The following is a 26,983-nucleotide window of genomic DNA, read 5'->3' on the forward strand; positions in this document are numbered from 1 at the left end:
AAAGTTCAACCAGGAGATTATGATAAGAATGGCTAACATCTACCCCTTTAAACATTTATGAAGTTAAGGCAATCTGTGCAAAACTGACATTTCAATAGCTATACCAACTGTAGATCTCTTTGGCAGCATTTGCCACCTTAACAATATAAAGGTTTTCAATCCATGAATACAGGATGTCTTTCCATTTATTGATATTCTTTCACTTCAGCATTTTTTTGCATTTTGTTGATTAAATAAATATACTTATAAGTATTAATTTTTCTTGATGTTTCAAAAAATTTTTTTTACTGATTTTTGAAAGAGAGACAAAGGTCAATTTGTCATTCCACTTATTTATGCATTCATTGCTGGTGTTCAGAAATACCAGTGATTTTTATGTGTTAATCATGTAATATGCAATTTTGCTAAAAGCATTTGTTAGCTCTAATGACACTGCTGTACATTTAATCTGTTGCTATATACTGTTTTGACTGAAGAAAATCAGAAAATATGAAGAGTAAATACAGGTTTTCCTATTGGGGTGCTGAAAATGTTCTAAAAATAGTGGTGATGGTTGTAAATGTACTAAATGCCACTGAATTGTACACTTTAAAATGGTTAAGATGGTATTATATGTCATGTGTACAATTATTAAAAAAACATGTCTTTTATTAAATCAGACATTAAAAAAAGATTTATATTTGAGGACATATATTTTTCATAAATATATTATTTACATTAACATGAAATGGGTTTATTTTAACTGAATTAACACATATCTTAAATTGCTATTTGTTTTTAATTTTTAATATTATAAATATTGATAGTTATAAGTAATCAACAGCTTGAGTCTTCAATCTTTAAGAGAATGAAAGAGTCCTGACTCTAAAATGGTTGAGATTCACAAAGCTGTTCCATAAAGTGCAGCCTTAAAATGATCTATGCCAAGTTATTGTATGAGTTTGATGGTACAAAGATTTTATAATATGTCAGCTGTGAATCTAAATGTTAGGGATTAAGCATATTTAGAAAAAAAAATCTTCTGGTCATATTAGCTATCACAATGTATCAATAAATTAGATTAGGAACTATATTATTAGTGGTGGGAAGGGAGGAGCGGAGTACTTAATGAAAGATGGGTGTTGGGAGCTGGAAAAGGTGGGTGATGGGTGAAGAGGGTATTAGGAAATCATGATTCAGCGCATTAATTCAATTTAACAAATGAATAATATTTTAAATGTGATTTTTTTCTGTTCTCTAAGTATCTGTGCTAATAATACATAATCTACACTTATTATTATGTGCTAACTATTGTTCTAAGAGATTTATTATGTGTTGTGGCACTCAATTATTTTTATTTTCAATACAATATTTTGAGGAACTATTTGAGAATAAGTTACTGGCATCATGACTCTTTACCCCTAAATACCTCACTATGTCTCCAAAGGACAAAGGCATTTATTTTTTTTTCCTGCAAAAAGCTTTATTATTTTGTTTGGTCCAATGCATGGGAGAGGGCTTCAGGATGATTAAAAGAATGGCTAGTAGTTTAGGGAAAAGGCTCAGGTAAAAGCCAGACAACCAGGGGAATGCAGAGGAGCCCCTCAAAGGCCTCGGGGCTCCATAGGCTCCTAGTCCTGCTTGACGGTGAGCCTTTCAAAGAGATACTCGCTCAGCCCAGCCTGGGGGCCGGCCAGCCTGTGCAGGTGAGTCAGGTGTCGCCCATCTTCTTGATGAGTTTCCCCTGTCTCATCCTGGAAGTGGTTATCCAGGAAGTCACAGGGAGGAGCATCTGTGCAGGTAGAACCCAGGGCCTGCAGCTCCACAAGGACCTGGTTCAGACTCTTCTCCAAGGCCAGGGCGGCGTCCATGGCGTCCTGAGTGTTGCCATTCATTTTGGGAGTTTTCAGTGTGTCCTGGAAGAGAATGCGGCCACCAAGCTGGTTCTGCAACTTTAAGAGATGCTCCGTGCCCTCAGGCTTCTTCTCCAACTGTAGGAAGAAATGGCCCACACCCTCCAGAGCCGCACCCTCCTGGTGGAAACAGAAGCCCAGAGAGAGGTAGGTGTGGGAGGCCCGAAGATGCCTGGTGGCCAGGAGATTGACAGCAGCCTCCATCTCGGTGGAATAATTCTGACAAATTTGGGAGCTCATGGTTGTTTGGCAATAAGGAGTTAAGGTAAAAAACAAAACAAAACAACCAAACACCAAAAAACAAAAAACCTGAGTGCTGACTGACCCCAGAGTGGTTCTGAAGGTGGTGACTGGATGAAATGAAGGAGAGTGGCCAGAGGTTGGAAGAAGGGGCTTCACTGTGTCTGTCCCGTCCAAACACTGTTGAAGCAAGACACAGATCTGGGACCACTAAGGGCACTGCCCAGAGGCATTCTTTACTCAACCACAACATAACTATTTCTTAAATATAATACTGATGCAATTTTATTTTCTAACTAGAGGCCCAGTGCACAAAAATTGTGCACTGGGGGAGGGGAGGAGGGGTCCTCTGGGGATTGGGCCTTAGCTGGCAGTCAGACATCCCTCTCACAGTCCAGGATTGCTTACTGCACATGTGTCAAACACAAGGCCCACGGGCCAAATCCGTCCCGCCAGGCCTTGCAATGTGGCCCGCACCACGCTGTCATCACTGCACTCCACTGCGTTTCCATCACAATGACAGTTTATGACTGTTCAGTAAACCATTCAGCCCGCGATTTAGGCTGGATTTTAGATTTTGGCCCCTTCTCTGATTGAGTTCGACACCCCTAGCTTACTGCCTGCTGCAGCAAAGGCTGGAGAGGTTCCCACCCCTGCCGCTGCACTTGCCAGCTGTGAGCCAGCTTCTGGCTGAGCAGCACTCCCCTTGTGGGAGCTCACTGGCCACCTGGGGGCAGCTCCTGTGTTGAGTGTCTGTCCCCTGGTGGTCAGTGCTTGTCATAGCAACTGATTATTCCCCCATTTGGTCAATTTGCATATTAGGGTTTTATTATATAGGATATTCAATTAATACTTAAATATCCAAGGTAGCCCAGATTTTATCCTCTCTCTCTCTCTCTCTCTCTCTCTCTCTCTCTCTCTCCCTCTCTCTTTCTTTTTCATTATAAAATGAGATCCTGGATTTAATCAAGGTTTATGCAATACATTTAATTGCCATGCCTTTTTAGTGTCTTTTAATCCAAAAGAATTCCACAGCTCCCCTCCACCACCTAAAATGTTTGGTCTGACATTATTTTGATATTTTTGAAAAATCTAGACTGGAGTTGTTGTGCTGAATGCACCTCAACTTGGATTTGATTATTTTTTTTCATGATTAGATTCTAATTAAATATTTCTTGCCAAGAATCCCACATTAGTGATGTAAGATACTTCTCAGCACATCTTATCAGAAGGCACATGATGAGAGTTTGCTTTGTTATTCGTGATCAGGCACTCTTCTAAGTTCTTAATGCATTTAATTTTAAAACAACCTATGCTATCGCTATTGTTTTTATTTCTTGAGATTTTAGTACTTTGTAAATAAGGACACTAAAATACTAAGCATCTTGTCTAGGGTTATATAGCTAGTAAATAGTAGCACATAGTTCTAAATTCAGATAGTTTTAGAAACTACTTTGTGAAGAAGCTGATTTTGTGGTTCTTAAGTCATCACCTACCTTTAGGGTATATAAGTGGAGGCCGGTAAATTGGTCTTGAAGCTCATAGTGAGAATTCCTTTGGCGAGAGCTCTCACAGTACCATGGCAGGATAGGAAGAAGTGAGGAAATTTCCTGGGCAAGTGGAATGAGGAAAATGAAAAAGGAAAATAAAACAAAGCTGAACAGTTTGCACAGCTTGCAGCCAGCTTATGAATCGCAAGTCCTTATATCTCCCTCAGCCAAAGACACTTAAGAGCAAATGGTTTATACCTCTCCATCCTAACCAGAGAATGCATAGCTTAAATCACACTGGCCTGGGAAAATAGAGAACAAAGACCCAATTAATACTACTTGTGCCAGCTAAAATCAAGGACAAAGTCTGGATGGTATCATTTGTGGGATTTTAAGTAGGAAAGATAGCTGCTAGGGCAGGAGGAGGGGAAAGGGAAAATAAAGAGGGGGCATTTATCTCACCCACTGGACAAATAAGTCAGCAGTCTTGGTAATTGCCAGGATAAAATCAGGAGATGTTCTCACAAACTCTGGGAAAAGTCATGACAACGTAAAAGGGGGACTTTGGCAGAAACTGGTTTGGCTCAGTGGATAGAGCATCAGCCTGTGGACTCAACCATCACAGGTTCAATTCCGGTCAAGGGCATGTACCTTGGTTGTGGGCACATCCCCAGTGGGGGTGTGCAGGAGGCAGCTGATCGATGTTTCTCTCTCATCAATGTTTCTAACTCTCTATCCCTCTCCCTTCCTTTCTGTGAAAAATCAATAAAAAATATATTAAAAAATAAATAAAAGGGGGACTTTGAAATCTATCTTATCTTAGAGGGGAACCTTGAAACATTTGGGGGTTTGCAGGAGTATAAAACCCTTGAATCTCCACCAGGTGGGGCACTCAGACTAGCTGAGTTGCATGCTTATGCTTTATGCCAAGTATATTTTTAATGAACTCACTTGCTCTGCTTCCTTTATAAATTTGCTTGCTTTATTTCAACACTACTGTCTAAATTTTTTCTCTGGAACTGACAAGAGCAAGGCATTCCACTTCCACCACCCACAGGCAGTCCTGGATTGTGAGAAGGATGTCCGATTGCCCATTTAGGCCTGATCCCAGTGGGCAGTCAGACATCCCTTAAGGGGGTCCCAGATTGGAGAGGGTGCAGGCTGGGCTGAGGGACACCCCCCTCCATGCATAAATTTTATGCAGCGGGCCTCTAGTTTGCTAATAATTACAAATGAATGTGAAATATGGATCCATCCAATATTTCATCCCAGGGACAGAAAAGAATGTTTAACAGTACAGGTTTTATTCAGTAAACTGAATTCAGTGAACTGGTTACTGATGTATTGAGCTCCTTTCCAAATTTCATCCTCATATTAGTTTCATAGCAAACTCTGGAAAAGAACTTTCTCAGTCACTTCAAAACTGCTTCCAACTTTTGACTCTGATTTAGGAACAGTTGTTTAATGGTTATTCTTCTTCTGGGAAAATGACCAGAATTGTGTGCTGTGTAGCCTTTAGGTTAACTGCAAACAGAACTCTTCCAGTTGTTGGATGGTATAGAATTCAGTGTTTCTCAAAGTGTGGTATGTGTACCCCCAGGGGTATGGGAAGAGTTTGGTGGTGGTATGTGTTGCACCGGAGTTTGGTGGGGATATGCACTGCACCGTGCTTAGCTGCACCTAATTGTACGTTCTCATGAGTACGAGGGGTACTCAGCGTTACGAAAATTATAGAAGGGGTACACTCATGTAAAAAGTTTGGGAAACACTGGATCACTGACAACATGAGATTTTTTCAGTAATGCCACCCAAATTCTATCCCTACACAGAAAGGCAACTGCAGTTGTCTGAGCATAGTCCAAGCACTTGCTTGGACGTTGATTCTGTTCTCTCTATCCCACCTCTACTCCTACATCTTTAAGCTAGGTTGTACAGGCCGCACTCCACATCAAAAGTCTTTTTTTTCTTCTTCTCTCTTTCAACTCAGTCCCATTTTGTCCCTCTTCTTGCCTCCCTACTTCTCTCTTCTCCTTTCAGCACTGTTCCTAAGATGACCCACCTTTTAACCATTGGCTATATCTTCTATTTCTGGCACTATTCCTTCTCTCTATACCCTAGAGAAGATGTGTGTGTGTGTGTTTTTTCTTTTTCTGATTGGATGGAGTATGATCATTCATAGTAGGATTTGCCTTTGCCCTCTAGTCCCATTAGGATCAAGTTTTGCTCAGTCCCACTCCAGGGGCCCTAGACCTCACACTCAGAACATTTAATCCCTCAGCAGACCCAAGGTATCATCCTCCAGGTCTCTCAAGGTAGAAGAGAGAAGAAGCCTGCTACTTAGGTATTAGGAAAATTAGGTATTAGGTTGAATCATATAAACTTGCTGTTATTCAACCATTTTGTCCATGTTTGATAATTTTTACAAAAAATATCAATTTCATGTGATTCAGGCTAATATTGATGTTTTAAATATTTTAATAACACTAAATTTTCTAATAGTGTTTCTCTGTTGTAAATGAATGATAAAGTTACTTTAGAATTTTCTTTTATATTATTTTCAATAACTTCACAATGCCAGTAGAGTGCATTGGGTGCCTGGTGATATATAAAAAAAAAAAAATTATAATAAAATGTATGTAGAGATGCATCTGGTAATGATTTGCCTTTCCCTTTCCGCAATTCAATAATTCAAGTTGATGCTGGATAATTCTCTTTCCTTTTATTTTATTCCATATGGTGGCAGAACAACTACCAAAAGATGAATACTTTCAGTACCTTTCATATCAAAGCTGCAGCTTTCACATTCTGTTCTATTGATACTGCATTTTGGCAGTGGATAAAGGGACACAATTAAAGTCTCTGCTCATACTTGGGTTTTATTTGGGAAAGCTTTTCTTTGAACTAGTGACCACCCGTGATTTTATAATTATCAGAAATTAACCAGCTCAGCATTTCTTGTAGGAAATATTAACCATTTACTTCCTTGTTTTTAAAAAGAGAAAAGAGAAAAATTAAGGACTAATAGAGAACTCCATTTTGTCTGGGAGTATTCCATGAGGGATTGCTTTAATACAATGCTGAAGCTTATTTGTCTGGTGCCCTTTCAAACAAAATATTAAAAACAACAACACACCACCTTATTACTTTCTCAGAACCCTACAAAAAAGAAAACTCAAAAGAATTTTGATTTTCTGAAAAGTGAGACAATTCCAGTATAAGTTTTCTGATATGACCTGACTTATGAACAAGCTGCGGACAAAGCATTAAAGTTTTTTTCAGAGTACTCTTTTTTTCTTTTTTTTTTTAACCACTTCCTTGAGATTTAATTCATATACCATACAATTCACCCATTTAAAATGTGTAATGGTTTTTCATATATAACATTACTGATTTAAAAAATTTTGGTAAAATCATTGATCAGCTGCCGCCTGCACGCCCCCTACTAGGGATTGAGCCTGCAACTATGAACTTCTTTTTAAGTATACAGTTCAGTGGCAATACTTACATTCATAATATTGAGCAACCATCACTGTTATCTACTTCCACAAATTTTTATCACCTTAAGCAGAATCTACAGAGAGTACTCTATATGCCTTTTGGTATGATTTGAAATTCTTATGGCTGTTTAAAGTTGTTTAAGTTAGGAAAGCTGGCTGGACATTGAAAAGATAGAGCACTTCAACCGTAAGTCCAAAGCTGCTGGCAGGGATGTCTGTGTTAAATGGACCAGGCATCCACACATACACAAACTTTGTGATGTCCTGCTTCATTCTCAGACATCATCAGACAAATATTTCTTGAACTGGGCTGATTTTCCCACCCATGTAGGGAATAAGACAATGGGGGCTTTGTTTGCAGTGCCTTTGTTTGCTTTCAGCCATTGGTAAAATAAACATTCCCTCGATTGGAGAAGTCCTTGGTAGAGTTTGGAGCTTCTGGGACAGCAGGCCCTATAACCCAGCTCAGATGACTTTATCATGTTGTCTGGGGTAGACTCGCTCCATTGAGGATAACTACATTGTGGCATCCTATGCAGATCCCACTAGGAGTGGTGTGCTCAGTGGAAGACTCCTCAGGCCTGGGAGGAGTGCTGAAGGAGCAACCCTGAGGAGAAGCGTGGTGCCCTCTCTCACTGCAGCCTGGCCCAATATGTCAATGGAGTTTCAAAGATACTTCGGGATTTTGTCAGGCAGATCTATACTTAGGAAAATTTCTCATAATTTCATCTTTGAACAGTACTGAACTCTGCACTGAGTTTAGCTCAGTGGAAATTGGAAATGCACGCAGTGAGTGCTCGGGTTAAGATGTCAGAGTCATTGGGTGACCCAGTCCGCTAAAAACATATATGATTCTTAGAAAGTCTTTGAAGAAATTGCAGTATTTAAAAATAGAAAGGTCACTTTTATAGTTGTTGAAAGGAGAAAGTATTAATAAACGGACATTATTAAAGAGAAAGATTTAATAGACAGTATGCTTATTCTGGTTGTTATTAATTATGCTTCAAGGGATACATATAAATGGAATTTGAAGAACCTTATATAAAAGATTTAAAGATTTTATATAAAAAGCTTTACATCTCTCCTCTTCGCCCCCTCCTCCGCATGTCCCAGGATATTCGCTATTAGAATTTAACATTTGGTAACTTTGCCACAGCCCGTGAGATGTTTTCTAGAACTCTAAATTCTTTCTCACCGAATTAGCAGGCATGCAAATTCAGGCTTATTACAAGATAATTATGCAAGGAGTGAAACCCTGTAGTCTATTCTATAAATAAAGGCGAGGCAGACATAATAATCATGGCCCAACTACAATTTAATGTTAGGAATGAAGGGTTTGTTTGCCTCACCTGCTCCCAAACCTCAAGTAATAAATCTTGAAAGCTTCAATATTGATTCAACAAAATGAATGGCTGAGTCATTTCAAAAGGACTCCGACAAGTGGACAAATGCTGCCATGGTGACATTTTGATATGCAGTGCGGTTCCTGAGCTTTGCTGGTTTCCTCCCCCTGCCATTAAAGCAAAATGCAAAACCATGGGAAGTACCACACACAGTGCACCTAAGCCAGAGGCAGCTAGGGGGGAAAAAAATCTTAATTAGCTGTTCCTAAAAGATTAAACATTCCATATGTATTTGTATTTGATTTATGGGTAAATTCCTTTTACAATGTGAGAAAATGCACTAAGATATCTCTCTTATTAAGGAAGAGAAACAATTATTAGTCTAAAAATAGTCTCTGTAGTTTTTTGTTGTTTTTTTTTGTAAATTTGAGGAAAAATATTTTTAACTTGGAAAAAGATTTAAAATATTTTTCATAGGACATAAAATTGTACTTAAATAATTCTTTGCTACTCTTTCTATATAAAAGTGTAATATGCAAATCAACCGGATGGCAAAATAACCGGTCCCTATGGTGCGCACTGACCACTAGTGGGCAGATGCTCAATGCAGGCACTGCACCCAGCCCTCAGGCTCTGATCACCCGATGGGGAGTGGGGAACCAGGGGTGCGTGGCGGTGGGCAGTGCCAGGCAAACGCGGGTGTGAGCAAGCGGGGCCTTACACACAGAGGGAGACTGGCATCGGCAGCAGGAAGCAGACCAGGGAAGATCTGCCCTGATCTCCGGCCAGATGTAGGGACCCTACCCAAGCACACATTTTGTGTGCTGGGCCTCTAGTAATGTAATAAAGTATTGCATATGGCCATAAGAAAAAGACAATGCGTGTAACCAAATACTACTAGTGTGTATATTTAGATTTGTAAGAAGGTGAGATTATTTGATAGAAAGCAATAATACACTTGGCTATTACTTGATCTTAATATTCATTTCATGGAGCTATTTAGCCATTACTTGTGCATTTTTTCTTTATCATATTAATATTAAAATATCCAGATATATTAAAGAGAAGTACAATCACATTATGGCAATGAAAAGAAATTATTTTAAATATTTAATGGGAAAATGCATTTAAATACATAATTATGCCTGGCCAGGGGGGTGCTCACTCAGTAGTTGAGCCTCCCATTCCCAGTGAGGGCACATGCCCAGGTTGTGGGCTTGATCCCTAGTGGGGGGGTGTGCAGGAGGCAGCTGATCAAAGATTTTCTCTCATCATTAATGTCTCTCTTTCCTTTTCTCGAAATCAGCAAAACACACACACACACACACACACACATACACACAACATATATTTTTAAAAGAAAGGTAATTCCCTGTTGAAAGTCACTAAGTTGGTTTTTCATGGAGAGAAAAGTTGGGGATGAAATAATCCTATTTTATAAATGAGGAGACAGATAATTTACCAGATAAGCGTATGTAGGAGTAGGTTCCTCATTTCTCCTACTTCATCAATTTATGTGCAAATTCTAATGGGGTGAACATTTCAGGGATACGTTAAAGGAAATGTGCTTGGGAACAAAAAAGACTCAGTAAATGTGTTTTCTCCCCAGAAAGAAAATGTGGAATTACTTAAGGATGGAATGTTCCGCTGTCTAGGTGAGGGGGTTCCTTGTGCCTAAGGGGTTAGTGTGGAAAGTTTGGTCAAACCCAGAGCTAGAAAGCCTGCGTTGCTCACTGAGCACAGCACAGAGGGTAGGCATTACTGTGCTGCAGGCAGGTCAGCCTAGGCGCCTAGCTGCTGGAAGAGTCCATTCGAGATGGTCAAGGCAGGGTGTTCCCGATGTTGGAGCGCGGACCTGGCTGCCCGCTGCGCAGATGGAGATGCACTGCCTTGGGCGGCCACCCCCGCTCCGCTGGTCAGGTGAGCGCAGCCGGGGAGCCTCTAGTCTTATTGGGACCGACAGAGCAGGGAGGGGCGGGGGGCTGGGGATACGATAAGGGGGAGGGCGCGTTACTAGGAGAAAGAATAAGCTACCCTGGCGCTGCCTGTGGATGCGAGTGAGAGGGAGAGCGAGGGTGTGCAAGGGGAGGACCAGCGGGGACAGCGGGGCGCAGGGCGCAGGGCGCACGGATGTCGGTGTCTCCGGGGCCAGGTAGGCTTTGACGGAAGGGAAGGTGCTGCGAGCATCCGAGCATCCCGGTGCCGGGCACCGCAGCGCTGGCGGCGGGGTCGCTGCCCGCACCTGTTGCTGGAGGAGGAGGGAGGCGGATGCGCTCTGGGCGCGGGGCTGCGGCTGTGCGGGGAGCGGGGCACCGCCGCCAGCCGCCCCTTCCAAAGATGCTTGGTCCCAAAGAAGGTGAGAAGTGAACGAGCGGAGGGAAAAGCTTCCTTCCCCCTCTTTCTGCCTGTTTGAAACAGACTCCTAGCTTTAATTTTAAAAATTCGTTTGGAAAATAACCGACCCCCAAGCGGCGCGCCATGGGTAATAGTGATGGGAGGGTTGAGATAAACTTAGGTTCCCAAACAACTGCTGCGTCGAAGTACTTTCAATGAAACCTACCGATTTTAGGGGGTGTGGGATTATTCTGGAAATTAGATATATGTATTTAAAGCGAGCACGTTTTATTGTTTTAGACCTTTTTAAAATAGTCTCCCCCCTCCTAAAAACTAAATCATGGCATTGTTCATTAGGGGGTAAAAAAATGATGTTAAGGCGCGATGCTAACTTATTTCATGTAACTTTTGTTTTAACGAACTTTTTAATTTCCAAAATCCACAACCCTAAAAAATGTGTAATGAGTTTATATTTTAAGATGCACACTGGTTTAGAAAATACTGATATCAAATTTTAAGAGTTCATAATGATGTACAATCACGGTAAAGCTAAAAAAAAAAAAGTGCCTTAACTAATACAGCACGGTTTAAAAATTCTTACTGAAGTTATAATCTTAAATGACTAAAGAGCTTTTCCCCTCCCTTTGTGTCATTTATCAAAAGAGCCAGATAGAACAAAAAAAAAAAAAAAAAAAAAAAAAGAAAGAAAAGGCAAGCGAACAACAGCAATTTATTTTGGGGTGATTTCTTAGGCTACAGGGAGTGCCAAATACATTCTGAACTGTGTTATAATAAAACATATTAAATATATAGATCTGCCATTAACTTACAGTGACTTTAGACACAAACTCTGGTCCTTAGTTTCTTCATTTATAAAGTAAAGGGATTGGAGTTGGTGATTGAAAAGACTTATTTCAGCCAGAAGTGATATGTCTCATGATTATAACTTTTTAAAAGTAACCAAAATGAGTTCACTGAAAGAAAATATGACTGAACCATGTCTCCATGTTATTTCCATGATGAATAACAGCAATCATCTTATATTAAATGACTGCTATGTAACAGTTCTGAGAAGCGCTTTACATTGATCATTTTATTTAACATGCAACAACACCACCCTACATTAAATGGCATTATCCAGTTTACAGATAATGACTCTGAAGCGTGGAAAGTTTCAGCTCCTTGTCCTAAGTTCCCCAGTTAGTAAGGGCTGGGTCATGGGTTCACTCCCTCCCGCTCCAGTGCTCTGAGCATTACACTGTACTGAATGTTATGATTAAAAGCCGAAACCACCTGTAAACACCAACTAAAAAATAATGATTAAAATGTAAGACCATAATGGGGTGGAGGTCAATTATGTAACAACACTGAGTCTTGATATCATCAGATATAGAAATGTTGTATTTGTCAACATTTATGATATTTTCATAACAATTGTAGTGTTATGGTGTGCATATATTGATCAGATATTGAATGCCAACTGTATGCATTGTTAGAAAATGATAACATGAGATATATTTGGAACACAAGTGTTTTTATGGTAATGAGAAGAATGATTACAAATAACATGAAAAGGCAGAGGCCAATGTTAAGCAAAAGTATTTCAGATAGCTTTCTGCTTGGCGGTGTCCTTGCCCCAGCTAACCCCCAAAGAAAGAGAGCGGTCACAGCAGAATTAGCTGTGACTAAACCCTTTTGACCATATTCCCATGATAAATGGTAATAGTATGCCTCATTTACTGACTGTCTACTCGATGCCAGGAATTCTGCTGGGCCTTTTGAATAGACTATATTTAATGATCAAATATTATTATCCTGATTTATAGGTGAAGACACTGGAAGGACCCACCAAGAAATACGTTTTGCCTTTGATTAAGTCTGTGATCTTTTATTGTTCAGAAATTATAGGCTGTAAACACAGCATTGAAATCCTTAAGCCCTGGAGGAGACTTTGAGCAAACTAGACCTACCCCTTTATTGTATATTTGGGGAAACTGAAACCTTAAAAAGTTTTTAAGGTCACATATTCTATTTTTCCAGTTATGATTTCAGTTATAGGTACCTTTCCATAAACTAATATGTGGGAAGTATGTTAGCAGGTCAAGTTGGCCATTAAACATTTGATTTATTGCTATTCAACCAAATACTGCCTCCTTTCCTTTTTTATATTACTGTCCTACTGTTATTGAAAATTTCAATATTGCCCCAATTAGGATACAAAATCTTTGAGGACAGTGACTGTATTGTATATTTTTCTCGTATCTCTAGATGTTAGCAAAGTGGTTAATATATTGAATAACTGGTTTTGTCTTCTACTTACCTGTGATAAGTCATTATTTTATGCACAGGGTCCAAAATCTACACAGTGGATTTTTATCACCACTTTTATCTCCTGTAGAATAACGATCCTAGACAATTTCCAGGTTCTTATAAAGCATATTGAGCTCCTTAGATGATGAATGTTTAATTTGAATATAAAATGTAGTGTGTTACCATGGAGAGATTTGGATGGGCACTTCTCTCATTTTGTGGGAAAAAAATCACACAGCTAAGTATTACACCCAGTTGAGTATTCATCTCTATCTCTCTGATTTGGAAATAACTTTTTTATGGTTGCTAAAAGAATATAAAGTCAGGTAGAATTTATAATTCAAACAGTTTAGAAAAAGAGAAAAATCTCCAGAAACTTCACTAGGTTTTGATAAACATGCAGCCAGAAAGAGCTTTCTTCCCTTTACTCCTGCTGAATCGGAGTGAGAGCTGAATTACTTATTGAAACTACTTACAGTTTAAAGCTCTATTTAGTTTTAGTATTCTATCACTTCCAGGCAGCTCAAACCTCATATAAATAAAGATATTTATTGAGAAATGAAAATAAACAGATTCCTAATAAACTGGACTCTTTCTATCTCAGGCACAATGTAGTGCAGAAAGTTGATTTCTCCATGCATGCATGTCTATTTTTCTCCCTTCAACAGGCAGAATCGGGGGCTCAGGGAGCATCTTCGCATGTATAGAAGGATCCCCAATATGCCAGAATGTGAGGCCACACAGGAAGCCAAGCACATGTGCTCTGTTGCCCTGGTTGAGGTGTGGCAGAGGAGGAGAAGGGTGGAGCTGGGACAGCGGAGGTTGTGGTAGGACAAAGACTGTGTTTTCTGATTCCACTGTGACACACTATACTCTTTGAAATGTACCAGCCGGGGTCCCTCCCCCAGCTTCTGGGCAGGTGGTCATGGGCCCTTTCTGGTGCAGTCAGGCATGAGTCTGGCTGTGCCTCAGAATGAGAGCGGGATGCCGGTAGGGCATTTCTCATTCATTTATTCAGGATCCCAATAACACAGAACGGACCCTTTTTCATATAAATGGGGAAACTGGGTGTTGGAATGGTTGTTCACTATTCCAAGGAAAATGAAATGCCAAGCTAATAAGTGGGTGAATGAGTTTTGAACTAATACTAAATTATTGGATATAAAGGAAGGTTGGGGATCTCTTTGAGAGAGACAATGATAGCTCTTTCATGTGCATTTGGATGTAATTGCATTGAAAATATGCACGTATTATTTGATTATTTTAATTTTATGAATTTGCTATTCAAAATTCCTTTTCCCTAGGCACATTTTCTTAATTTGCACTATGCATTTGAGCACAGAATTCTTTCATGCTCTACTTTATTAGGGGCTTAACAGGGCTTAAGTCCAACCATCTGTTCACATCTTGGCACATCAGCACATTGGAGGTGCTGGTAGGGGCTAGTAAATAAATTTCCCACATTGTAAAGGTTAGGGAAGGAGCTACCTTTGTGAATAGATTTCAAATGTTTCTCAGCAAGACAGTAGTGCAGAAGTAGGGTAAAAATGCATTTTATTCTTTGAAGCACAAGGTTCCCTGTCTGTCTTTAGTTTTGCTGAAAGGCAATTAGCATTTCAACTAGCCAATTTGGTTAGTTGCAATGAAGTACTTGGATTTATAATTTGCTGTTCTTGTCTGAGTCTGTTGAGCTCTGCCTCTTATGTAATCCCCTCCAAGTGGCCTTCTCTCCAGCACAGTTATTGTTGCTGGTCTTAAACAACTAATCAATAGAGAGTTTTCCTTGCCTTCAATAGGGGAAGGAAAATGAAATGCCAAGCTAATAAGTGGGTGATTGTAATTATTACATAGCCGTTATTGAAATGTGGCGCAAGTTGAAAGGTACAGAATAGCTTCAAATAAAATGAAGCATTGTGTGGTACCCTTAAGAGTTTATTTCTGCATGCAGAATGCACAATAAACAGAAGATATATATATATATATATATATATATATATATATATATATTCATATATGTATATATGAATTAATTAAGATAACTGAAAATTAACAAAGAAGCAACTCTTAATTTTTTAAATTGACTTTGTTTTCTTTCTGCAAGAAAGAATATAACTAAAAGAGAAAAAGAAATTTTTATTTATTTATTTATTTATTTATTTATTTTTTTGAGAAAAAGAAATTTTTAAAGTGTTATAACAAACAAATACATGCTCCGAGGCATATTGTAGAAATAGTCAAGGGTTTGTGTTTATGTGTTAATTGAAAATAAAATCTTTTTAGCTTTAGTTATGGATTCTGGTAATTAGCTGATATTAATATACTTCATATATACTAGTATACTCAGATTCCTCTGAAGGAAACACTTTTGTTAGGATAATTAGACTATTATCCTTTAATCCATGTCATGCGGCAGTAATTAAATTTAGCTCACCTTTTAATGTGACACTGTTTTTGCAAAGTTGTACTTATGTATTTATTTGGAAGTAAAGTAATACATTTTTTCACGTTTCAAATCAAATAATCTTTAACTGAAAGAAGACCTAATATAGAGAACTATTTCAGATACAAGCCTTGCAAGTGAGCAATAAAATTTTGAGAATACATATGAAAGAATTGCATTCTCTCCTATATTTCCAACCTGTGATATAGAGAAAAAGCCCTATCTGCAGCTATAATTAGCATCATTTATATATTATTCACAAAAGTTCTACAGCATTGATGAGCAGGAATGAAACAAAGAAGGGTTACCTGACCTCTGGCAGACTAGTCAGCTAAGGATAGAAAGTGTTTTGGAAAAAATGGGCCTTGATCTGGGCTTTGAAAAATGGTGGAGGAGAGGAAGTAGGAAGAGGTACAGAGAAGGCCTTGGGGAGAAACTTGGATCAGAGGAGCTGAGGTAAGAATGATTCAGATGAGTTGTCCCAGATATACATGAAACCAACCTAATGGGAACCGTTGAAAGAAAGGGCCAGAACTGTAGGGTGGGTTTTAATTTTTTAAGAAAATAAAACATAATCCACCTAGCAAAGAGAAAAATAATGTTTTAAAGTGATTTTTCAGTGGTATTTATTATATTGACAAAGTTGTGCACTGTCATCTCTGTCAATTCCAGGATATTTTCATTACTGCAAAAAGAAATCACTTACCAATCAGCTTCACTCCCCATCCTCTCCCCACCCCATGTCCATGGCAACAAGGTTCCACTTTCGTCTCTACAGATGTGCATGTTCTGGACATTTCTATTCTGCCTTCTTTCACATATCATGTTTTCAAGGATCATCATGTTGTAGCATGTTTCACTACTTATTTTTTATAGCTGAATAATATTCTCTTGTATGAATATTTTGTTTATCCATTCATCAGTTGATGGACATTTGGACTGTTCCTACTTTTGGACTATTATATTATGGACATTTGTATGTAAGTTTTTGTATAAACATATATTTTTTCAGTTCTCTTGGTTACATATTGCAGGGCAATGGGGAGGGTAGATAAAAGAGCCAGGATGCATTTAGAAAAAATGTATCCCGTTTCTTACATACAATCTGTTAGGCCCAGGGCCGTATTATGGGGCAAATGCTTCGGGTATGGCTTGTAGATTTACTACTTCCAACTTTCTTTGCCAATTAACTAAGACATTTAAAACACCCACATTGTGAGAAAACAAAGGAACAATTTGCAATCAATGACTCATCTCTCACCCCTGGCTATAGGTTTTCCTAAAAAGGGAAGGATGGTAGTGGTGGGCATCATGATTGACCTATGAGGATATGCTAAAGTCAGAAATGTGATTGGATGCTGTCTGAGATACACTGAATTCAGTTCTCTGATGATTTTTGCTTTTTCCATAAGGAGTCATCTAAATGATTACTGGTTGAGCTATCAAAATGAGAAAATTTATTTTTTTTATTATAAGACAAATTGTGAAAGCTTTAACAAAATGCTATTTTGTTAGAAATTTTATAAATCCCTTGATTGAGAATTGGGCTTTAAGTAAAGACAAATTCAGTTCAATAATGTATAGTTTGTCAGATACCACTAATTCAGACGTGCAGGTGATTGCTTTTATGTATTTGCTTATTTCAATTCTTGACTGATTTTCTGAAAGGATTTGCTGTACTTCATAAATTGTCAGTATTTGTCTCTTTCTGACTCATTTCACTTAGCATAATACTCTTTAAGTCCATCCATGCTATTGCAAACGCTATTATTTCATTCTTTTCATGGCTGAGTAATAGAACATTTTATATATGTACAACTTTTTTATCCACTGGTCTATTGGTTGGTTCTTGAATTGTTACCATATCTTGGCTATTATAAACAATGCTGCACTGATGAGGTGTGGATATAGCTTTTTGAATTAGTGTTTTGAGTATCTTCGGATATATACGTAGAAGTGGAATTACTGGACCACAAGGAGATTTCGTTTGTAATTATGTGAAGGACCTCCATTCTGTTTGCCATAGTGCTGCACCAGTCTGCATTTCCACCAACAGTCCATGTGGGTTCCCTTTTCTCTATATCCTCATCAACATTTGTTGTTTGTTGATTTATTGATGGTAGCCATTCTGATAGGTTTGAGGTGATATCTCATTGTGGTTTTAATTTTCATTTCTCTGATGGTTAGTGATATCGAGCAACTTTTAATATGTCTATTAGCCATCTTCACGTTCTCTTTGGACAAGTATTTAGGTCCTTTGCTAATTTTTTAATTGGCGTGTTTGTTTTTTGGTGTTGAGTTGTTTGAATTCTTTATAAATTTTGGATATTAACCCCTATTGGATGTATCATTGGCAGATAGCTTCTCCAGTTTAGTAGGTTGTCTTTTTATTTGTTGATGATTTCCTTTGCATGCACTTTTTAGTTTGATTTAGTCTCATTTATTTATTTTTCTTTTATTTCCCTTACCCAAGGCAATATATCAGAAAAAAAATATTGCTAACAGAAATGTCAGAGAGTTTACTGTAATCCACTTTGTGTTGATTTTTATCTAGTTCTTTCATCTGTGAACTATCATTTTAAAATTATTTTATTAGGAGTTAAAAACAGGTACTTTTCTAACTCTATCATTCTTGCCACATTAGCTGGAATTTTTTAAGAAAGAACTTTTCCTTTAACAAGTAGGCTATTGGGTTACCTGGAAAAGGTGTTTATCCAGGATAAACAGGATAAATATTTAATTTTTCCAACTTAAATGTTAATTTCAGAGGAAGGAGTTGTTGCCCTAGTTACTTTTAGTGGTGACCTTTACCTATCTATCTATCTTAGTATTCTTTTTTTTTTTTAAATATATTTTATTGATTTTTCACAGAGAGGAAGGGAGAGAGATAGAGAGCCAGAAACGTCGATGAGAGAGAAACATCGACCAGCTGCCTCTTGCACACCCCCCATTGGGGATGTGCCCGCAACCAAGGTACATGCCCTTGACCGGAATCGAACCTGGGACCTTTCAGTCCGCAGACCGACGCTCTACCACTGAGCCAAACCGGCTTCGGCTATCTTAGTATTCTTTAAAAAAAATATATTTTATTGACTTTTCACAGAGAAGAAGGGAGAGGGATAGAGAGTTAGAAACATTGATGAGAGAAACATCAATCAGCTACCTCCTGCAAACCCCCTACTGGGGATGTGCCCATAACCAAGGTAGATGCCCTTGACCAGAATTGAACCTAGGACCCTTGAGTCCACAGGTCGATGCTTTATCCACTGAGCCAAACCGGTTAGGGCTATCTTAGTATTCTTATAAACACCAGAATTTGTATATTCTGTATATTATAAATAGTTGTAGTCATTGCTCTTTTAGATGCACCAATATTTTAGTCTTTGGCCAGTGGGAACACTTTCATGTTTTTGTATCCCATTGACATTACTCCATTAATCTTCGATAGCATCTTTGCTGATACAAGATGTTCAGGTTCATTTTATATATTTCCCTCTCTAGAATTAGATTTCTAGAAGATTCTTGAGTAACCTTATAACTGTGGTTTTGAACTCTATATCCAGTAGTTTGTTTTCTTCCATTTCTGTTATTTGTGACATGTTTCTTTGTCTTTGCATTTTGGCTGCTTCCCTGTGTTTGTTTCTGTATATTGGGTAGAGCTGCTTTGTCGTTTTGTGTTGGTAGAGTGGCCTTGTGTAGTAGGTGTTCTATAGGGCCCCCAATCGCCTGAGGTGACACTCTAGGTGCACCCATTTGTGGGCTGTGTGCACAGTCTTCTTGTAGTTGACCCTTGATTGCTGTTGGTGTCACTGGGAGGAATTGATCTTCAGGCCAATTGGCTGTGAGGACCAGATGTGACTACAGTAGGAGAGCTGCTATGCAGGAAACACTCATATGGAGCAGGACTTGCTTCAGTGGAGTTTGGGTTCTCACTGAGTCTGCCCCTTGAGTGTGTCACTTATGGATAAGTAGAGTTGTAATGTGGTATAATCTGATGCTGACCACTGGGTACACTGGCCCTGGGATCTCCAGGGAGGTACAAAGTCAGCCATTGCCTGGGGCCACCCAGTAGGAGCTACAGAGAGATCTGCAGATTCCTCCTCTTTGTATGGGGTTTGGAAGTGCCCAGCTGTGAAGGAAGGCAGGCTGGTGCTAGTGCCGGCCTTGGGCCTTCTATTGATAGGTTTGGGGAACCCTGATCCAGCTGTAGCTTGTTCGAGAGATTTTAGCCTGAGCAAGGGCAGGCCATTTATATTCAAAAGCCGCTGCACACAGCTTGGGTGGGGTTATAAATTGGATGAGGCAAGATCTTAGGGAATCGCTAGGGTGGAGCAAACAGAAATGGCTGCCAATCAGCCTTGCACTGGGGAGGTCCCAGCACAGGAACAATGATCCCTACAAGCACCTCCATCTGGGAGAAAGCCGCCCCCCAAGTTCTTGCTCTGATGTCAACAATCCAGTTCCTCCTCAGTATGTGACTGTGTCCTCAGAGCCTCACGCTGGTGCTGGAGCTCAGAGGAACTTATAAGTTCAATTCATGGTGCCAGCCTTTTAAGAGAACAACTGGGTTTCCAGCAGCTTCTTTGTCACCGAGCCCTAATCTGCACTGGTTTTTACAGCCTATATGGTTCTTACTGCTGGTACGGACTTCCTTTCCCAGCTCTGGGACCCATATTTGGAGACAGTCTATGGAAATGGAGAAAGAATGTGAGGGAATGAAAATGAAATGTTTGAAATATAAAAAAAGGTATTATTGATGCAGTCATGAAAACAAAGAAGAAATATTACTCTAATTTTAAGTGTATTAGGATGTACAATTCATTTTCCAGTAACTGTTTGTCTATCAGTGTGGAGAGTAAACAACTGATCTAAAGAAGGTTTACCTTTTCTTTACCTAGGAAAAAGAATTTCAAAATGAAATTCTATTTTTATGTCTTAATTTTGGCATGTTTGCTGCTGCGTGCCCAGAACTTAGACAGTGCCTGGAACATAGTAGAGACTGATTATTTTTTGAACGCTGTCAGATGATGAATGGATATTAGAGCCAAGCACATCAATAGGCTCTACATGCCACACATAGGTTTCCTTTAAGCTCTTCCAAACGTGTGTGCATGAATGAAAAGACTAAGCTCTTGAAAGGACTTGGCAGTAAACTCTGCAGCTGGAGGGAGCTGGTCAGGGACTCTGGCCTGAAGTGGGATAGGCAGTAGAGGGGCCTCCTCTGAAAGAGAGTGCTGACTTATGCCAGGAGATGGGACTGAAGCAGCAGGCCCGGCAGATGGAGGACTGGGTTCGGACAAGGCACCAGGTCCTGAGGCCCAGTGGCATCTGGAACACTGTAATCTGGGCGATACTAGACTTTTCGGAATTCATAGCCACTGGTATTCTTGGAGCATATAAGTAGGGGCCCTCCAAGAGGTAAAACTGGATTTCCTTTCAGCATGATGCATGGAGTCTTGAATAGGATTTAATTTAATTTGGAGAAGTAATAGCATGGTGACTTATTTGCACTGTGGGTGTTGTGGACTAGTTCATACTTGTTACATACTGAGGATTCCAAGGAATTTATACTTTTCATTACAAACAGCCATAGGAAATTTTGAATCAAATCTAACCCTGTCATCTCCCCAACCTCTAGCATAGTACTGAAATAGAATTTGGCTGCATTTAAAACAACAAAAACGAACATTATATAATTTAAGAGGAAGAAAGGAAGAGGAACATTTAATTTTGGAATATGTGTAGGTGGTAGATTATGACAATGAAAGGTCCAAAAGAGTGGAAATTAAAGGTAAGAAAAAAAATTATGTGAGTTAGAAAGGACGCTTTGAGAGAAGCACGGATATAGTTATAAAGCATGTTCATGAAAGCAAGAAAGGGTAACATCAATATATTATTAGGCATTAGCTTCTCTGTAAGGAAGAGTTAAACCTAACAAACCTTATTTAAAATTAAAAAAATAAAATCTTGCAAAATGTTATTTACAGCTCAGATCCATCTCAGTGACCTATTATTTTTTTATTTTCAAAATATATGTTTATTGACTTCAGAGAGGAAGGGAGAGATAGAAACATTAATGACGAGAGAATCATTGATCTGCTGTCTCTTGCATGCCCCCTACTGGGGATCAAGTCCACAACCCAGGTGCTGTCCACTGAGCAAAACTTGCTAGGGCTCAGTGATCTATTATTGATAAACTCCTAGGTTTTCCCTGAACTGGAAAAATTTCAAACTTTGAGATAGAATTTAAAAATGTTTTGGTAGATGTTATTAACATTTTTTATCAGTACAGAACCAGCCTGAACTGAGTTTACTCTGGAGTCAGTGACACTTCAGAGAGTGCTAAACAGTGTCCAGTGGATTCTGTGAAGAATATTTTAGCATTTGGAAGCTTTGATCTGCTTGGTAGAGATACTTTTGGAATCTTACTAAGCATTATAGCGATTTATAAAAAATGGATTTTAGGCTTTATCATGATACTTTAAATTTATGAATGACAGCAAGAAAAGCTCAACTCAGTGATTTTCCTTAGAGATACAGGGTATTGACAAAACATTATAGCATGCTGAGGTGACATTAAATCTATTTTTTACAGGTTCAGTCTCTGTGAGATAGATGGAGAAATAAATTAATGTTGTAAGGTCATTGCCTTCAAGCTTCCTGGGTTGGAAATGTTTGTAATCTAGGCTTAGGTTTTACAGATTTCAAAACTGTGAAGGATTGTAGAAGCTGGGTGAAATGTAGAGGGTGTTCAGACATTTGGGTTTCAAATTAAGGCTTTTATTTTAGTGTTAGAATTTTATACAATTTTAGGGGACCTGTGGAAAATTTGAAAATTATATATTGAAGGGATTGACTATCTGTTTAGCATCTTGTTTGGGTTAGGAAAATGAATCACATGACACATAAATACCTTACAAATGGGAAAGAGGAGCTAGTTAGCTGGATCATAGGTGATCTAGCACTTTACCTAATTCATCTGAGCTTCACATATTTAGCCAGTGTGGTCACTTTAAAGAGACTTCTTTACCTTTACAACATTCGGGCAAGACTAAAGAACAGAAGGTGTACTTTTCCGTATATCATTGTTAATGGAATTCTGTTTTGTGTCACAATTAATAAGTGAAAATGATTACCAGAAAAATACAGTGTTATTGTTTAAAGAAAAGCCTACTTTTTTTGAAAACAAACAAAAAATAATAAATGTAAAAATTCCCTTCTGAGAAACAAGAGAAAACCCAATTCTAAATACCTTTTGTGTTACACAGGAACTAATGTGTGTAGTAACAAGTTTTTTAGAATATCATAACAGCAAGAACTCAACTTATCAAACCATATAAGTTATAGCCAAAGCTATACTTGGAGCAAAACCATAGCTTTAGGAGCTAAACAATAATGAAAACCAAATTAATGTTCAATTGATGAGTTATAAATACTATAATAAACTAATCTGGATGGAGAAATTGATAAAGATTTAAGAAGAAATAGATGAATTGGAAAACAGATAATTTTTAAAAATAAATGCCAGGTGAAAATAGCTAGGTAAGATCAGTTATTTGACTTCATTTTCCAGATGAGAAAGTAGACTCACAAAGTTGAATGACTGCCTGTGTAGTATGTAGCAGAGAACTCTAAGGGCACCGCTGACCGGCCCTGCTGCATTTATTTTCTGCATGAAGATTGGCACTAACCAACCAATCCTTCAGACTGAATTCTGGTGAACAGTGTAGACCCTTAATGGCTAGACAATGGCTCGCCAATGATATGGCTAGATATGCTGCAATTGCTTCAAGTACCTGGTTAAGGAAATAGAATAGAAACCAGCTATTAGTTGGAGGATCATCCTCACACAGGAGTCTTAGATGCCCAATCCTGTTTTCTTTGGTCTCTTGACCATGTGAACATTGAAGGGCTGGTGCCTAGAATCTGGCACTTCATGGAATACTGGGGTGAATTCCTTCCTCTGTGCCTCACAGCTGCCCTAATGCTGTTAGAGATAACGGGGGGCTTAATACTCTGGAGCACGGGCAGTGTCCAGGCAGAGGCTTCTATTATAGCATCTGTGGCAGGCTATCCGGGTAGGCACTGCCAGGAATGCTTTGCCACTGTCGTATAAAATCAAATTCCTGGGCCCTACTTGGTTTGGCTCAATGGATAGAGCATCGGCCTGTGGACTGAAGGGTCCCAGGTTCGATTCTGGCCAAGGGCACATGCCTAGGTTGTGGGTTTGATCTTCGGGGGGGTGGGGGGGCAGGGTGCAGAAGGCAGCCAATCAATGATTCTCTCTTATCATTGATGTTTCTATTTCTCCCTCTCCCTTCCTCTCTAAAATCAGTAAACTATATTTAAAAAAAATCAAATTCCTGGGACACTGCAAGAAGGCAGCCCACAAGGTGTGTGTGTGTATGTGTGTGCGCGCATGTGCGCGCGTGTGCACAATTGTGTCTGATTTTTCCTGCTTTGAATGACAAGAATATAAGAAATACTTTGCTTTTCTCCTTGACCCTACACTGAGAAGACATTGGCAGGGTACAGGAGAGCAAACTGTCTAAATAACAGCTGTTGCTAACTCCAACCAATTGATAACGCTTATGTGAAAGTGCAGACTCAGATTTGCCAGTTTCAGTAATTTTTAAAGATAATCTTGAAATTCATTTTAAAAAATGCAGAATCTTCAAATATTAAGTCTTTAAATACCCCAATTCTTTTAATATTATTTTGGAAACACATTTTGGACTAAAAAACAACATGTGTCTGTAGGCCTGTTCTGGGTTGAAGGGTCTGGATTTATTACATGAAGCTCTCTCCCTTAACTGCCGTGAGTACAAATAATTCATTTAGAAAATGCAGGTGCCTAGGTTCTGCAGCAAGAATAGATGGTATCTAATGAGTATTATAGGATAGAAAGAAACAAAAATTATAGAGAGAACAGAAAAAAATGTTTAGGAAACAGTATTTTCCAAGAGATAAAAGGTGGTATTGGATTAATGGAAGAATAACAGGATACCGTTAAATTCTTAGAAAATGAAAACATAATAATGTGAATAAAAAATTAGAGAATTGAAATTTAATGATGAATTCTCAGAAAGTAGGGCATATCAAACAATTAGAAATGAGAGAGAATAAGAGATATGAAAATGAGAGGCTCAGTCCCAGAATACCAATATTAAATAATAGGGGTTTTAGGATGAAAGAACAGTGAAAATGGAAGGGGCAAAATCATTGTGAAGTAATATAAGGAAATTTTCCAGATCTGAAGGATAAGTGTGAGATTGCAGGAGAATAAGTGCTCAGCCAAGTGGACAAAAATAAACCCATTCCAAGAAAAATCCTGTAAAATTTCATGACACCTGTAGACAAAGAGAAGAATCTTCCAGAGCAGAGAACAGCACAAATGAGCAATTACATGCATCACTTTAGAATCAGAAGCATTTTGGATTTTCTAACTGTAACAATAGAACAAGGCTTTCAAAAATAATGGGGAAAATATTTTCACCTAAAATTCTATACCCAGTGAGAGTATTAGTTAACTGAACAATTAATAATTTCTAACATCCAAGACCTACAATGATGATGGTATATAGCTGAGACAATAACTGTGTTTCCATAAAGAATGTCTACACTGAAGTCTACTATCTATTATCTATCTATCTATCTATCTATCTATCATCTATCTATCATCTATCTACCTATTAGCCACCATCTTGAAAAATATAGTTGATTCCTTTAGTCTGTTATGCAGAAGAAAACAAAATTTATCACAGACATTTTCTCCTATGGATTATCTTTTGAGACAGATGATGTTGATAACTGTAATTGATTAAGTAGGAGTGGTGTGAGGGAAACTTTCCATTGTTTACCTTTTTTTTCTTCTCTTTAACACTGTTCCATGTGTATCTATGCGTTTCAAAGATGAATAAAATAATACATATTCCTTAAATTTTAAAAATAAAATAAAAATAAAGGTAATAAACATTTCATATATTTAAAAAAAACTGTAAGCATTTTCTCACTTGTAACATCCAATTTTTTTTGAAAGTTGCCAATTTAAATTCTGTTTTGTATGGAGGAAGGAAAGATCAATTTTTTTTGTAGTACTCGCCAAGTACAAATAACACAGATTAAGAATTCTTAGAGGCTGAATAATTGATGATATGGATGATAAAACGTCTCTTGTTTCACAGGAGTAATTCTATAGTTTTAGAATACCCTTTAGTAAATGTAATATAATTCAAGTAATTCTAAACTCGAAAACCTCGCTCCGTTAGGATCATATTTTCAGTATTAATTACCTGGTGGTCTTGCCGTGGGAAGATGCTTGCCACAGCATTGACAAGGCAACAGCTGAAGCCTGAAAGAGAATTCTGCACTAATGATCTTTGTCTTTTCATTTTGTTCTGCCACTCACAGATGTTGTCAGCTGTTCATTCTGAAACATCAAAAGACAGAGTTAACTTTCAAATTGACAAAATTTTTGTGTGAAAATGGATTACTGCAAAATCAGCAAAGTTAATTGGATCTTTATGTTTTGTGGTGTTTTTTTTATTATTGTTGTTCTTTTTACATTGTCATCTATTGTGTCTCCATTCATATTTCACTTTGTTCCTTATTTGTAAAGACTTGTTGAAACTTAAATAGAAGGCTATTCCAATTTACTCAGAATATATTGTACTATTCTTGCTACCATTCCTAAAGTACCCATGCATAAGAGGCAAGATGGGAGGAAGGCAATATCCTAGATAAACAAGACTTAGAATTCCATGGTTATTAGGATATATTATGTTGGTGAGTGTTGTTTTATAAATGACATAAACAAACTAAGTAATCCAAGTAGGGAATAAAGTTAGCAAATATCAGTAAGTTTTCAATAAGGAAGAAAGAGCTAGCTATGTATCCTGGAAAAAAGGTAAGAGAGAGGAATTAATGCCAGACAAATTTAAAGAAGCATGACATTAGGGTTCCTTGTGTCAATCAGAAGGGCAATCACTTTTTCAGAACACTGAGTTAATGCAGCACACTCCTGTCCTGCTTTGTTCTATTGAGAGACATCTTTTGTTTGCCTACATGTCTTAAACTTCCTTACTAGTCATTGTCAGTTTTGAGGTGGAGGGGAAAATATTACAGATGGTAATACAATAGTTGCATGAGAATAGGAAAGATAGTGAGCTAGTGTGGTATCCTTTCACAAATATTTGGAAGAGATTAAGACAGTTGAATGTCAAAATGGAGGAGGAGGAATCTTCCACTTGGAATATCCTAACACGGGTTCACTATGTCACAGATTAGAGATTAGTGAATAAATATTGATGTTACAAGTGCAACCCAAACTGACTGTAGCAAAAGACACAATTTATTTCCTCACTAACTGAAAGGACAGTGTAAAGCTGGATTCAGGAACCTAAACTTGATTATTAAGACTTGACTTTTCTCCACCTCT

General features: G+C 38.3%; 2 protein-coding genes across 2 annotated transcripts in view; one reads left to right on the plus strand and one right to left on the minus strand.

Moving 5' to 3' along the window:
- Positions 1-1,469: 1,469 nt before the first annotated feature.
- On the minus strand, positions 1,470-2,170 carry LOC118703317 (ferritin light chain-like). The gene has a single exon (XM_036410167.2). It carries the CDS (start codon positions 2,130-2,132, stop codon positions 1,611-1,613), a length of 522 nt encoding a protein of 173 aa, XP_036266060.1. The 5' UTR covers positions 2,133-2,170; the 3' UTR covers positions 1,470-1,610.
- An 8,422-nt stretch (positions 2,171-10,592) lies between these two features.
- Positions 10,593-26,983, plus strand: part of ADGRV1 (adhesion G protein-coupled receptor V1) — a 423,988-nt gene continuing 407,597 nt past the window's right edge. Inside the window, exon 1 of the mRNA XM_045571582.1 lies at positions 10,593-10,614. Coding sequence (XP_045427538.1) covers positions 10,593-10,614 — 22 coding nt within the window. The remainder of the gene's footprint in view (positions 10,615-26,983) is intronic.

The sequence above is a fragment of the Pipistrellus kuhlii genome, unplaced genomic scaffold, assembly GCF_014108245.1.
Source record: "Pipistrellus kuhlii isolate mPipKuh1 unplaced genomic scaffold, mPipKuh1.p scaffold_m20_p_4, whole genome shotgun sequence".
In the NCBI taxonomy this organism is placed as follows: domain Eukaryota; kingdom Metazoa; phylum Chordata; class Mammalia; order Chiroptera; family Vespertilionidae; genus Pipistrellus; species Pipistrellus kuhlii.

Excerpts from the sequence above, each read along its gene's own strand:
- LOC118703317 (XM_036410167.2), bottom strand. The coding sequence starts at position 2,132 with ATGAGCTCCCAAATTTGTCAGAATTATTCCACCGAGATGGAGGCTGCT.